At 27.5% G+C, this 15,279-nt stretch overlaps 1 protein-coding gene across 1 annotated transcript; it reads right to left on the bottom strand.

Moving 5' to 3' along the window:
* Positions 1-253: 253 nt before the first annotated feature.
* On the bottom strand, positions 254-13,361 carry LOC145935202 (uncharacterized). The gene is made up of 12 exons (XM_083036320.1): positions 13,178-13,361; positions 11,142-11,679; positions 10,178-10,540; positions 9,748-9,932; positions 9,345-9,633; positions 8,008-8,188; positions 4,879-4,936; positions 3,445-3,982; positions 2,502-2,864; positions 2,078-2,262; positions 1,666-1,954; positions 254-586 (listed from the first exon to the last, which is right to left on the bottom strand). Exons 2-12 carry the CDS (start codon positions 11,659-11,661, stop codon positions 393-395), a joined length of 3,165 nt encoding a protein of 1,054 aa, XP_082892446.1. The 5' UTR covers positions 11,662-11,679; positions 13,178-13,361; the 3' UTR covers positions 254-392.
* Between the last annotated feature and the right edge of the window lie 1,918 nt (positions 13,362-15,279).

Raw genomic sequence — 15,279 nt, 5'->3', positions numbered from 1 at the left:
TTAATATTATGCGGATTCTTAGAGCATTAAAAATATAAGCAAAATAATATTTTTAAAAAAGCAGAACTACTCACATTAGAAATACAAGTTAAGAAAATTATTTTACCTAGTAGATTACATTGACTCATAATGTTATTGCATAATAGGTTATATGACAATTACTGATATATACAATTACTATATATTATATTTTGCTATATATATATATATATATATACTATATATGTATTATATGTATATATTCACTATGTTATTTTAAATTTATATATAGGTATTTTATATATTTATATATATTTATATATATTTTACATTTAATATATTTATATATATTTTAAATATATATACATATATATATATTATTTATATTTATATTTATATACATTATATTAATATTACGCTATTTGCAATTCTTCATTATTAATAATTTTTCGCATATTGAGGTATATTACTCCTTCTAAAGGCGTTGTCAAAGTTCCGGTAGGATTATATTTCATAGGTATCAAAGTCTTTTCGCAAGGTGTTACTTCAAAATTACTCAAGATTTTTACTAATGCTAGTTTCATATTTAAAAGTCCCATACGAGTACCTGCAAAATAAATAACTGTACATAATAAATTGATATAATAAAATATTGTTATTTTAATAAGAAGAAATCTAAAAAAAACAAGGGATGCTTTATCACCATCGTATATGTGTTTAACGACACATTCTCTGATCAATTAGAGTCAATTTTTTTTGGAAATTGTTTGGACATTAAAAATTTATAAGTAATTAGTAATAAAAAATAAAACAATTTTCATAAATGAAGATTCAAAGATCCAAATAGATCATATTTCTTCAATTTTACATTTCTAGAATTATTATTATTTAATATTTAATTATAATGATATGTGTAATTTATGTGTAAATTGAGTAATAAAATAATAAATCACACAAAATAGGCACATTACTTGTTTAAATATTTCCATAGCGGACTCCGAATTGTGTTGCGCAAATAATTGTAAATTATCTAATTGAAATTTGTTCAGGTTTTATTAAATTATTAGTAGTAAAGTAAAATGTAATTGTACAGTAATTTTATAATTTTCAATTGTATTATATTAACAGGTTGAATTGTCGGGCTTTTATGACTTCATCACAATGTCAAAATAAATCTGTTTTGGACAATACGTATTATAATCGTAAAATATTAAAACAATTAAATTAAACTGTTTTAACATATTCTATACATTTATCTTGCTGAAGATTTCAATCAATATTTAACATTATCATATAACATTAACAACATTGAAAGATTTATAAATATTTCGATTTATTTAATTCAAATGTTTTTATTAATATTGGTATTGTTAGTCACCTGTGACCTCCACGAAACATTCAATGTGTTAACTAAATCTTATTAATCGTGAAAAAATATATCGCCTAATTGTAATTTTAAGAAGATTTATCTAATTTCATTTCCTTTTAGATTTGTTTCACAATTAACGTTCATCTTTTACGTTTGATTGATAATATCAGGATAAAGATCGCTTTATTTAAAGCATTTCTAACGTTTGTATAAATGTAAAAATATTCATGTATATTTTTATGCGGAATATTCTAACATATTATCTATTTTTAAACGTGACATAATATCAATCGTTAAAATAAAATCGATTTTCTCACCTATACACATATGTGGACCTGCTCCAAATGGAAGATGAACATACATAGGCCTCTTGCGTATGTTCTCCTCGTTGAATCGCTCCGGATCGAATTTATCCGGATCGGGAAAGTATTTTGGATCGTTATGTAGACCACGCACCGAGATGAAGATCGGTGTATCTTTTTCAATTATGAGATTGGAACTTGGCATGTTATAAACTTCAGTAGTTGCACGGTGTAGATATTCTACTGGTGGGTAAATTCTCAAAACTTCAAGGAACACCATTTCGAGGTACGGTAACGACATGATCTAAAGTAAAACACACAAAAATATATATGTCAGTGCTTATATATTTAAGTTGCTCATTGTTGACGCTTTTCAGATTCGATCAAAAGCAAAAATTAGGATCTTGATCGATGCTCGCGTACGAACCATTTCGTATGTAATTTTTCCATCAGATTCAACGAGGGACTGAAAAATTTCTTTCCTCAACTTGTCCTGTATTTCAGGATTTAATGCGAGCTCGTACAACACGAAAGCCATCGTCGTTGAGGAAGTATCAAAAGCGGCCGCGAAAAAAATTGCCGCTTGTGATACTAGATCGTCCCCATTAAACTCTGAAATTACATTTATTAAACTTTTGTAGAACTGTCTCCTTTGCTTGTCCCGATTAATATTAATTTTAATCGCTCAAACATATAGAATAATTTAATTTTCTATCATCATGTTATGATTAGATTTGTATATATTTTTTTTTATTTTTTATTATCTTACTAAATATGTTTAATTTAATATTGAAGAATTTTTTGCAGGAACCTATGTAATGTCATTATTATTTAATTAGCATTCTGCTTACTGAATCCTTCAATATCTTTGTCACCGTGATTTCTTTTCAATTCGATAAGAATATCGATAAGATCGTGCCTCATTTTGCCGGATTCTATGCGTTGGGTGATCGTCTCCCAAAAGACTTTACGCAGAAATGCGTCGGTCTTTACGCCAAACAGCGTCACGCCAATAAAGCGAGTTAACGTTGGCATGAAAGTTGACGCGAGCATTTCAAAAGTGCGAGCACTACTGAAGATCATGTTGCCGTGTCTGCAAAATTCTGCATCCGGATATTTGAAAGAATTTGTTTTGAGTCCGAAAGCAGTGCTGGCAATCACGTCCGTGGTAAACTTGGAGGATAATCCTTTCACGTCCACTATCTTTCCCTTATCTGTCAACAATTTTATATATATTTTTTCAAAAAATAATAATTTTTGATATAGTATTTATTGTTAACAAAATTTTGCATTCACAGACATCAAGTGTTTTTATTTGGTAGATTTAGGATTTGTCTTTATAATATTACGATTTAATTAAGGTGCTCTTTACTATTTTAAATTTTAAAATTATACATTTTTCTCTTATTATGTAATACAATAATTAACATTTTATTATAATTGAATTTTATTCTTAATTCTAATATTAATCTAATAATAATTGAATTTATGTTACATCAATCAAGGTTAATATGAAAATCAGAACATGATTGTATTATTAAAAAAATAATTTCTTAAGAATGCGCGTGATGGTCACTTAAGATTTTTTACTATTAGTGAAATTTAAGCTCTACTTGAGAATTATGATCCAAATTAAAATTATAATCATTCAGGTTGTGTCCATTTAAAATAAATAAATAAATACATATATATATATATAATTTTATATATTACGGAACAGTTTTTATTAAAATAGATGCTTTAAACCCTCTTCTTTCAACATTTCACACATTCTGTAAATCATTCAGTACTTACCCTCTAAATTCATCGAGTTTAGATACTCGACTAAATTTGTCGCGCATTCGTCTATCAAGTTCAACGTATTCTTCAGTTTGGCGGATGTAAAAAACGATGTCATTTTCATTCTCAGCATTTTCCACACAGGATTTTTTATGAAGAAGAGATTCGCGTAAGCTAAACGATCATTCTTATTCGGCAAAAAATATCGGTCGGAGAAGTGATTAAAATCCCTCACTAGGACGTTTTTGATCATTTCATGATCGCGAACCAGTAAGAAGGGTTTGTCAAAAATAAAGAACCCAATGTAAGGTTTCCCATCAGCTTGATCGTAGAAATCCTTCAATAGCCATCCCGGTGATTTCTTCATAAATACGCATTCCGCAAAATTGCCCAGGAAAGGTGTCGGTGATATTTCCGAAACGCCACGTTTCTTCCAATATCTGAATTTGCGGGTCATGTAAAAATAGGCGATTGTGACCGAAATTATTAGAATTATTATGCTGTCAAAACTCCAATAAGGCGTCATAAATGCCATTTTGTACAACTTCAGTCTCTGTAAAAAATAAAGTATAGATTTCAAAAATAATTACAATTCTCTATTAATAAGATGTATTTTTGATGAGTTTCAAAACGATAAATAGAGTTAATCAAAAATTGTCAAAAATCTCTCTTGGTATAATATAAATGTTCTTTAATAAATATTTTGGTATATTTAGAAATATGCACACATAAAATTGCATAAGAAAGGTATGGCTCTTTCAGAATATCTCACTTTATTTAATACTGGAACTTCCAATTCATGTAAAGATATTGGAAGAATTGCCAGAATATCAATAGTTATGTTGTAAAAAATGTTTATATTATAACTTCTCTTTTCAATTTTTATACACATGTTTGCAATTTGATAAGATATTTCATTATTGCAGTGAGGTAGAAAAACACAAGTAAGTATTACATAATTAATCTAATAACGACGTACTAACATGCAAAATTTACAATATTGCTTATAAATTGACTTTTTACATGCGATATCAAAGCATTTGAATATAATTAATTGATGCAAGATGAATATGCAAAAAAATATGAATATTAAATATTGCAGCCACCGATAGGACAATGAAATTTATGATAATGAGATCCAAATAAAAACAATTCTCATGTTGTTACGTTATTGTAACTCTGTTAAAAAAAGACTAATTGTGCAGAATATTTGAAGTAAAAATTGATCATAAATCAGCTTTTATTATAGCTACAGTACGAAGGATAAAAGGAATAAATCTATTTGTAAGCAGTTAGAGTCGATAAAATAAAAATTGTTTTGAATAATTTATTACAACAGAGTATTTATCAAGAACGCAATAAGATAAATCAGCATATCATTACTGAAACTGCATAGTTGCGCAGAAAGATTAAATTGCAGATACTTATTAAGTATTCAATAATATTTACATGATAGAAGCGCTGAAACGATTTCAAAGTTGATAGTTCCTGGGTATTCTTCGAGGTTCTGGTTGTCGTACGTTCATTTATTAAATTTATATATTAAATTCACTTATTAAATTCACTCTCTTAATATTATTTCAATAATGTAGAAGAAATGATATTAAAAATATTTATATGCGTGAGTAAAACTGAAGAAATTAAATTTGGAATAACTGTGTGAAAAAAATTTTATGTATAAAGGGAAATACTGTTCAAGCAGCTGTAACAAGTGCTTCTGCAAATCGTAGACATTATGTCCAAAATGGAGACATAAGACGTCTTTAAAATCTTTAAGAGGTCTTTAATCATCAGATGATTGCATTTTACATGACACAAATTTTATCATATTGTGCATTTTAACAATGATGTATGTACAAACGTCGTGATAAATTCAAAATTAATGACACCGATTTATTAATTAATTGCGTCACTCCAATTCAATCTATACTGTATCGATAATGTTTAGTCAACGATCGAAAAGAATGAAAATCTTAATATAGCTTTATATAGTAAAGTTTTAACATATTGAATCTCGTATAGACACAATGAGAATTTTTAAAATTTGTACCTGCCAAGAAGGAATTTAAGCTCCAATCAGGATACTCTCGTCTGAGAATGTCTTGTAATTCATAATAAGTAATTTGAAACATATAAATAATTTTCACATAAACTGATTTTTTCAACGAACGACAGATGGATTAAATCGCAACTACATTAGCGTCGACAAACTTGTTAGCGACTGCCTGCAGCGCGTTCGCGGTGGCTCTTTTTATATGCGCAACTTTCAATAAATAATTACGTAAGGAGTGCCTGGTTGCAGTTTCCTAGTTATGATCGACCAATTTCGCAATGTGTTTATATATACCAGTGCCGTAACTAGCTTTTTATGTGCCCTGGGCAAGGTTTTATTTTTCAATCCCTTAATTATTTTGGGGGAAAAATAATAATAAAACGAAATCATGTAACAATTGTTTATAAATAATTTTTGTGTACACAAGAAATAAGATAAGATATATATAAGATCATTCATATTTATTTCATATTTATAAATAAAAATAATTATTTTAATTGCACTTTTCTGGCTTTCATTGCAGCAAATTAATTGATTATATCATCATAATTAATATCTTTAACAATATTATATTCAATCGAAATTATGGAAAAATTGGATAATCGTTTTTCTACAATTTAAAATTAAAAATTTGAAAATATTATATTTGAACAATTTTTTTGTTCAGTTTCATTTCAAGGCCCCCTCTTTGTTCTGGGCCCTGGGCCTGTGCCCCTGCCTAGTTACGGCACTGATATATACATATATATATTGAACGTATATGCGTAAACGTGATTTTGTTTATTAGTGCAATTTTTCAATTGGTTTCAGTTCCCTTCTCTCTTACACTGAGAAGAAAAAATTGTTAACTTGACTAAATCATTCAACTAATTACTATTTTGTTAATTGAACATATAGAAGTATTTAAATTAAATACAACATATTAAATCTAACATAAAGTGTCTTGACTTAAATATATATTATATATGTTCAATTAACAAAATAGTAATTATTTGAACGATTTAATCAAGTTAACTACTTTTTTTCTTAGTGTACCTATATGTAAATGTCTCTTAATAGTTATTTATAGATATCGCTTTTCGGACATATAATTATATGCACAAATTACAATTTCCGTTTTTTCGCCTCTTCTTTTTTTCTTTCTTTCTGTCTGAATTTGCACTACTGTGTTTGATAGTTATTTAAATTGCCACAACTGTTTACCTATGTGAATGGAAATGAAAGAATAAATTTTTCTAAAACAAATAATTTTGATTTGAAATATATTATAGAATTTTTTATACAGCTTATATGGTGAAATGTGATGCAAGTGCAGCCATAATTGGACAGAATTTGATATGCTGTATCTGTTGATAAAACATGATAATAAATACATATCTTAAAAATAAAGCAATAAAAAATATCAGGAACATATACATAAAAATAAGAAATATGACGATAACTTTGTAGCATATTGAATCTATTTGTTCTGATCAATTAGATATGGCTGTTCTTGCATTACTTTTAATATCACTGTTAGCGATCTAAAATAATGTACAGAAGTCTGTGTGAGTGACATTTAAAATCCAAAGATATAAAAAATAAAATAATGTTTATATATTGTTATTTATTTACATTTAAGAACAATTGATACAGGTTTTATCTTATATAGGTTTTATCAAACTCTCATTAAAACTCGCTTTTCTTCGATTAATTTAATTTTAATGGTATAAATTATCAATTAATTTTTGTCAATTAAATAAGTAAAAAAAAGATATTGAATCATATAAAATATAAATATTATATTTAATTTTTTTACTTCTTTTCTAGTAGAACTTGTATCTAATTTTTTAGTTCTTCTTATAATAGATAGCTTTTGTTACTGTTATTATCTCATTTCATTGTCAGTTATTATTGCTTATACTACTGTTGCTTATAGATAATATCTACACTGTACGGATAAGTAAATAAATATAGAAAACTGAAGCGCTTAGATATTTATAATAACACAGTTTTTTTCTATTTGCCGAATGACCTTATTGTCGTACAATATATACAAAATATTTCCAGAATCCGCGAAATCATTAAATTTCAATATCTAAAGCAGAACATTTAAACGACAAAAATAATAAGAAAAAATTCAAAGTATTATATAAAATCATTTTTATACTGTAGTATTTTTTATTAATAATAAAGTATTAATTCCGAGCAAGCTCGGAAGGCAAACAACTATTTGATATTGTTATTTCTTATTTTACTAATATTATTTTATAAAGATTATTTTTGAACCAGTAACTGCGTTATATTTGAATAAAATAAACTCTTATTTATTTTTTGTAATAAAAAAATTTATTTTTCTTTAATTAACATTGTGCGAACTCTTAAAGCACTAAAAATATAAAGAAAATGATATTAAGAAAGAAAGCAGAGCTACTCATATTAGAAATAAAAGTTAAGTAGAAAATTATACATATATATATATATATATATATATATATTATTTATATATATATTTATATTTATTATATTTATATTACGCTATTTACAATTCTTTATTATTATAAATTTTTTGCATATTGAGGTATATTACTCCTTTTAAAGGCATTGTAAAAATTCCGGTAGGATTAAATTTCATAGGTATCGAAGTCTTTTCGCAAGGTGTTACTTTAAAATTGCTCAAGATTTTTATGAATGCTAGTTTCATCTCTAAAAGTCCCATACGAGTACCTGCAAAATAAATAACTGTATATAATAAATCTGTATAATAAAATATATTGTTATTTTAATAAGAAAAAAATCTAAAGAAACAAGGGATGCTTTATCACCATCGTATATGTGTTTAACGACACATTCTCTGACCAAATAGAGTCAATTTTTTTTGGAAATTGTTTAGACATTAAAAATTTATAAGTAATTAGTAATAAAAAATTAAACAATTTTCATAAATTAAGATTCAAAGATCCAAATACAAATAGATCATACTTTTTCATTAATTTTAATTAAACTTTACATTTCTAGAATTATTATTTTATGTTTAATTATAATGATATGTATAATATATGTGTAAATTATGCAATAAAATAATAGATCACACAAAATACATCATCTGTTTAGATATTTCCATAAAGGACTCCGAATTGTGTTGCGTAAAAATTTGTCAATTATCATCTAATTGAAATTTGTTCATGTTTATTAAATTATTAAATAATTTTGTAGTTGTGCACAAGTAAAATATAATTTTACTGTAATTTTATAATTTTCAATTGTATTATATTAACAGATTGAATTGTCGGGCAAATTTTATTTGACTTGATCACAATCTCAAAATAAAATTTTGTTGTACAATACATATTATAATAGTAAAATACATATTATAATAGTACAATACATATTATAATAGTAAAATGTTAAATAAAACAATTAGATTAAACTGTTTTATCATACATCTATACATTTATCTTGCTGAAAATTCTACCAATATTTAATATTATCAAATAACATTAACATCATTGAATGTTTTATAAATATTTCCATTTATTTGATTCAAATGTTTTTATTAATATTGGTATTGTTAGTCACCTGTGACCTCCACGAAACACTCAATGTGTTAACTAAATCTTATTAATCTTGAAAAAATAAGTCGACTAATTCTAATTTTAAGAATATTTAATTTTTTTCCTCTTTGATTTGTTTCAAAATCGACGTTCATCTTTTACGTTTGATTGATAAATATCATGATAAAGGTTGCTTAATTCATAGCATTTTTAATGTTTGTATAAATGTTAAAATATTCATGCATATTTTTATGGAATATTCTGACTTAAAATCTATTTTTAAACGCGTGACATAATATCAATCTTTAAAATAAAATCGATTTTCTCACCTATACATGCATGTGGACCTTCTCCAAATGGAAGATGAATACACATAGGTCTCTTGCGTTTATTCTCTTCGTTGAATCGCTCGGGATCGAATTTATCCGGATCGGGAAAATATTTTGGATCTTTATGTAGACCGCGGATCGAGATGAAAATCGGTGTATCTTTTTCAATTATGAGGTTGGAATTCGGCATGTTATAAACTTCAGTGGTTGTACGGTGTAGATATTCTACTGGTGGGTAAATTCTCAAAACTTCAAGGAACATCATTTCGAGGTACGATAACGACATAATCTAGAGTAACAAAAGTGTATATGTCATTTTTATATTTCAGTTGTTCATTGTTGACGCTCTTCAGATTCGATCAAAAGTAAAAATGAATATCTTGATCGATGCTTGCGTACAAACCATTTCGTATGTAATTTTTCCATCAGATTCAACAAGCGCCTGAAAAATTTCTTTTCTCAACTTGTCCTGTATTTCAGGATTTAATGCGAGCTCGTACAACGCGAAAGCCATCGTCGTTGCAGAGGTTTCATGAGCGGCCGCGAAGAAAGTTGCTGCTTGTGATAGTAGATCGTCTCCATTAAACTCTGAAATTACATTTATTAAACTTTTGTAGATTTGTCTCATCCTTTGCTTGTCCTGATTAATATTAATTTTAATCGCTCAAACATATTGAATATTCTAATTTTCTATCACCATATTATGATTATATTTGTATATATATTTCTTTATTTCTTATTATCTCTTACTAAATTTGTTTAATTTAATATTGAATAATTTTTTTGCAGAAACTTATGTAATGTCATTATTATTTAATTAACATTCTGCTTACTGAATCCTCCAATATCTTTGTCACCGTGATTTTTCTTCAATTCGATAAGAATATCGATGAGATCGTGCCTCATCTTGCCGGATTCTATGCGTTGGGTGATTGTCTCCCAAAAGACTTTACGTAGAAATGCGTCGGTTTTCACGCCAAACGCCGTCACGCCAATAAAACGACTTAACGTTGGCATGAAAGTTGCCGCGAGCACTTCAAAAGAGCGAGCACTACCGAAGATCATGTTTCCGTGTCTGCAAAACTCTGCATCCGGATATTTGAAAGAATTAGTGTTGAGTCCGAAACCAGTGCTGCCAATCACGTCCGTGGTAAACTTGGCGGATAATTCTTTTACGTCCACTATCTTTCCCTTATCTGTCAACAATATTATATATTTTTTTGAAAAAATAATAATCTTTGATATAGTATTTATTGTTAACAAAATTTTGCATTCTATTCGCAGACGCATCAAGTATTTTCTTTTGGTAGATCTGGGATTAGTTTTTATAATATTATGATTTAAGGTTTAATTAAGATGCTCTTTACTATTTTAAATTTTAAAATTATACATTTTCCTCTTATTATATAATATAAATTAACATTTTATTATAATTGAATTTTATTCTGAATTCTAATATTAATCTAATAATAATTGAGAATTTATGTTACATAAATCAAGTTTAATATAAAAATCACAACATGATTGTATTATGAAGAAATAATTTCTCAAGAATGCGTGATGGTCACTTAAAATTATTGACCGTTATTGAAATTTATGCTCTACTTGAGAATTATCATCCAAATTAAAATGATAATTATTCAGGTTGTGTCCATTTAAAATAAATAAATAAATACATATGTATACAATATAATTTTATATCTTACGGAACAATAATTAAAAATAGTTATTTAAATAGATGCTTTATACACTCTTTTTTTAACATCTCACGCATTCTGTAAATCATTCAATACTTACCTTCCAAATTCATCGAGTCCAGATACTCGACTAAATTTATCGCGCATTCGTCTATCAAGTTCAACATCTTCTTCAGTTTGGCGGATGTAAAGAACGGTGTCATTTTCATTCTCAGCATTTTCCACACAGGATTTTTTATGAAGAAGAGATTCGCGTAACCTAGACGATCAGTTTCATTCGGCGAAAAATATCGGTCGGAAAAGTACTTAAAATCCCTCACTAAGACGTTTTTGATCACTTCATGATCGCGAATCAGTAAGAAGGGTTTGTCAAAAACAAAAAATCCGACGTAAGGTTCCCCCTCAGCTTGATCGTAGAATTCCTTCATTAGCAATCCCGGCGATTTCTTCATAAGTATGCATCCCGCAAAATTGCCCAGGAAAGGTATCGGTGATATTTCCGAAACGCCACGTTTCTTCCAATATTTGAACTTGCGGGTCATATAAAAATGGGCGATTGTGACAAAAACTATTAGAATTATTATGCTGTCAAAGCTCCAATAAGGCGTTATAAATGCCATTTTATACAACTTGTGTTTCTGTAAGAAATATAAAGTATAGTTTGCAAAAATAATTACAATTCTGTATTAAGATGTATTTTTGATGAGTTTCGAAATGATAAATGGAGTTAATCAATAATTGTCCAAAATTTCTCTTAGTATAATGTAAATGTTTTTAATAGATATTTTGGCATATTTAAAAATATGCACTCGTGAAATTGCATAAGAAAGGTATCGGTTGCTTTTTCAGAATATCTCACTTTATTCAGTACTGAACTTCCGAATCATGTAAATATATTGGAAGAATTGCCAGAATATCAATAATTATTTTCTAGGAATAGTTTATACTATTTTCTCTTCTTAATTTTTATACACATGCTTACAATTTGATAAGATATCTCATTATTGCAGTGAGAAATAAAAATATAAATAAGTATTACATAATTATCAATCTAATAACGACGTACTATTGTGCAAGATTTACAATATTGCTTATAAATTAACTTTTTACATGCGATATCAAAGCATTTGAATATTATTATTTAATGCGAGATCAATATGTGCAAGAAAATATATAAGGTAAATATTGCAACTACTAGATGCTAAGACGATGAAATGTGTGATCATAAGATGCAAATAAACACAATTTTTATGTTATTACGTTGTAACTCTGTTAAAAATAGACTAAATGTGCAGAATATTTGAAGTAAAAAATGATCATAAATCAGCTTTAATTAAACCTACAGTACGATGGATCAGAGAAATACTCGTATATCTACTTATAAGCAATTAAAATGAAAATCGTTTTGAATAATTTATTACAAAAGAGTATTTATCAAGAATGCATTAAGATGAATTAGAATATTATCACTACTGAAACTAGTTGCGCGGAAAGATTAAATTGCAGATAATTATTAAGTGTTCAATAATATTTACATGATAGAACCGCTGAAACGATTTCGAAGTTGATAGTTCCTGGGTGTTCTTCGAGGTTCTGGTTGTTTTACGTTCATTTATTAAATTTATTTACTAAATTTACTTATTAAATTCACTCTCTTAACATTATTTCAATAATGTAGAAGAAATGATATTAAAAATATTTATATGCGTGAGTAAAACTGAAGAAATTAAATTTGGAATAACTGTGTGAAAACAATTTTATGTATAAAGGGAAATACTGTTCAAGCAGCTGTAACAAGTGCTTCTGCAAATCGTAGACATTATGTCCAAAATGGAGACATAAGACGTCTTTAAAATCTTTAAGAGGTTTTTAATCATCAGATGATTGCATTTTACACGACACAAATTTTATCATATTGTGCATTTTAACAATGATGTGTGTACAAACGTCGTGATAAATTCAAAATTAATGACACCGATTTATTAATTAATTGCGTCACTCCAATTCAATCTATACTGTATCGATAATGTTTAGACAACGATCGAAAAGAATGAAAATCTTAATATAGCTTTATATAGTAAAGTTTTAACATATTGAATCTCGTATAGACACAATGAGAATTTTTAAAATTTGTACCTGCCAAGAAGGAATTTAAGCTCCAATCAGGATACTCTCGTCTGAGAATGTCTTGTAATTCATAATAAGTAATTTGAAACATATAAATAATTTTCACATAAACTGATTTTTTCAACGAACGACAGATGGATTAATTCGCAACTACATTAGCGTCGACAAACTTGTTAGCGACTGCCTGCAGCGCGTTCGCGGTGGCTCTTTTATATGCCCTTTTTATAGGCCTTTTTTATGTGCAATTTTCAATAAATAATTACGTAAGGAGTGCCTGGTTCCAGCTTCCTTGTTAAGATCGACTCTGCCGACGGCAAGGACAAATATCTAAATTATTCATGGGCAATTTCGCAATGTGTTTATATATAGATAGACATATACATATACCGGGTGTCCCATTTTAAAGGACCCACTCAAATATCTCAGAAACACTGCGTTAAATCAAAAAATGTTTCCTACAAAAGTTGTAGGGTTTCGAGGGGGACATAACATAGTAATATTCATATGACCTTGGGCGGCGTCTCCAAGGTCAAGTGAAGGTGAGAATAAATTTTTTAAATGGAAACCCATATTTTTTATTATAACATCTTTTTCTACTAATTAATTTGAACAACTTTTATCTGAAGCATCTTTTTATTTTCTTCAAAATTCATTCTCACCTTCACTTAAGGTTAACCTTCACTAACCTTGGAGACGCCGCCCAAGATCAAATGAATATTACTATGTTATGTCCCCCTCGAAACCCTACAATTTTTGTAGGAAACATTTTTCGATTTAACGCAGTGTTTCTAACAATGAGATATTTGAGTGGGTCCTTTAAAATGGGACTGGTATATACATGGTGTTTCAAGGTTAAATGGCCAAACTTAAAATATGAATTCAGGACCTCAAAACGAACATAAATTTTATCTGGAAGTTTGCTCGCAAATCCTTCGTTGAAGAGATACTTCGTTGACTTTTAAAGTCATTGAACCATAGAAATGAATAATGTCGAAATAATTTAGATTTATTCTCCTTATTGCTTTACATTATACATGCAGCATATATTAAGATATTATAGTAATGATAAAAAATTTCTCTCTGAGATTTCTCTTTGACACGTACAGCTATATATGAAATACAATTATTTATAATCTAACTAAATGTAATTTAATTTGCTATAAAAGTTTATTTAAGAATTAAATGATGAGAAAGTTAAAGTCTAAAAACTCTGAAACTTTTCAGATCAGAACGCTTTGCGTTAAAAAAAACAGGGCAGTTCGTTAGATCAGAAGACGTAAAATTTGCGGTAGAAATGATCGTAACACATTGTGATATGTATAAAAATAATAGCTGTGTTGGCGTCATAATCAGATGGGACCGACATATAGACAGACATGTTAAAATCTTTAAACACGAATTATTTGACGATAATTTATATATAGAAACAGATATTTTGGCGTTGAATCACTGTCGCAATTATAAATTTAAAAAGCAACAAACAAATTATATTATTCTTATCGATTATAATTAAATATGTTATGTAAATGAAGGTATGAATATCATATTAGACGCGTTTTATTTAAAATTATATTTGTTTTCATTTAAAATTATATTTATTTATTTTACGAGCATGTCTTTTTTTACACAATATAAAATATTAGTTTATTATATGTATTTATTTTGATATATTTTGTTCCTTTTTATAATTCAGTTATTTTATTTATTTCAGTTATGGTATATTTTATTTATTATTTTGTTTATTAATTTATTTTACTTATCATACATTGTTTCTTATTTGCATTTTTTATTTGTAGATTCTATAACTTTAACAGCTCCAAAATGGCTCGATAATAACGAAATAGGTCGCTATTTTTGCAAATTTGAAAACACGCGCATTATGTACCAAATAAAATGCTAGCAAGACTTTACCCGCAGGATGCAGCTATAACTACCCAGAGGATCATATCTGTTAATTAACATTATAAATTACATTATGCAATATTTAGAACAAAACCTCACGAAATTTTATATTTTTTACAAGACTAAATATTATAATGTAAACTGTAACATAATTATAATGTAAATACTGTCACTAGCTCTATAAAATCACGGTAGTAACACATAGTAAA

This window comes from Prenolepis imparis, unplaced genomic scaffold, assembly GCF_030444845.1.
Source record: "Prenolepis imparis isolate NDT839.2.m4 unplaced genomic scaffold, iyPreImpa1.0 SCAF_4, whole genome shotgun sequence".
NCBI classification, from domain to species: domain Eukaryota; kingdom Metazoa; phylum Arthropoda; class Insecta; order Hymenoptera; family Formicidae; genus Prenolepis; species Prenolepis imparis.
This window is presented reverse-complemented; position numbering and strand designations above follow the sequence as displayed.

Bases quoted from the DNA above. Each gene is read 5' to 3' on its own strand.
- LOC145935202 (XM_083036320.1), bottom strand. From the start codon at position 11,661: ATGGCATTTATAACGCCTTATTGGAGCTTTGACAGCATAATAATTCTA. The intron at 8,189-9,344 runs GTGAGAAAATCG...TTTATTTTGCAG, and splicing joins AGGTCCACATGCATGTATAG to GTACTCGTATGGGACTTTTA. The intron at 1,955-2,077 runs GTTCGTACGCGA...GTTTTACTTTAG, and splicing joins GAAAAATTACATACGAAATG to ATCATGTCGTTACCGTACCT.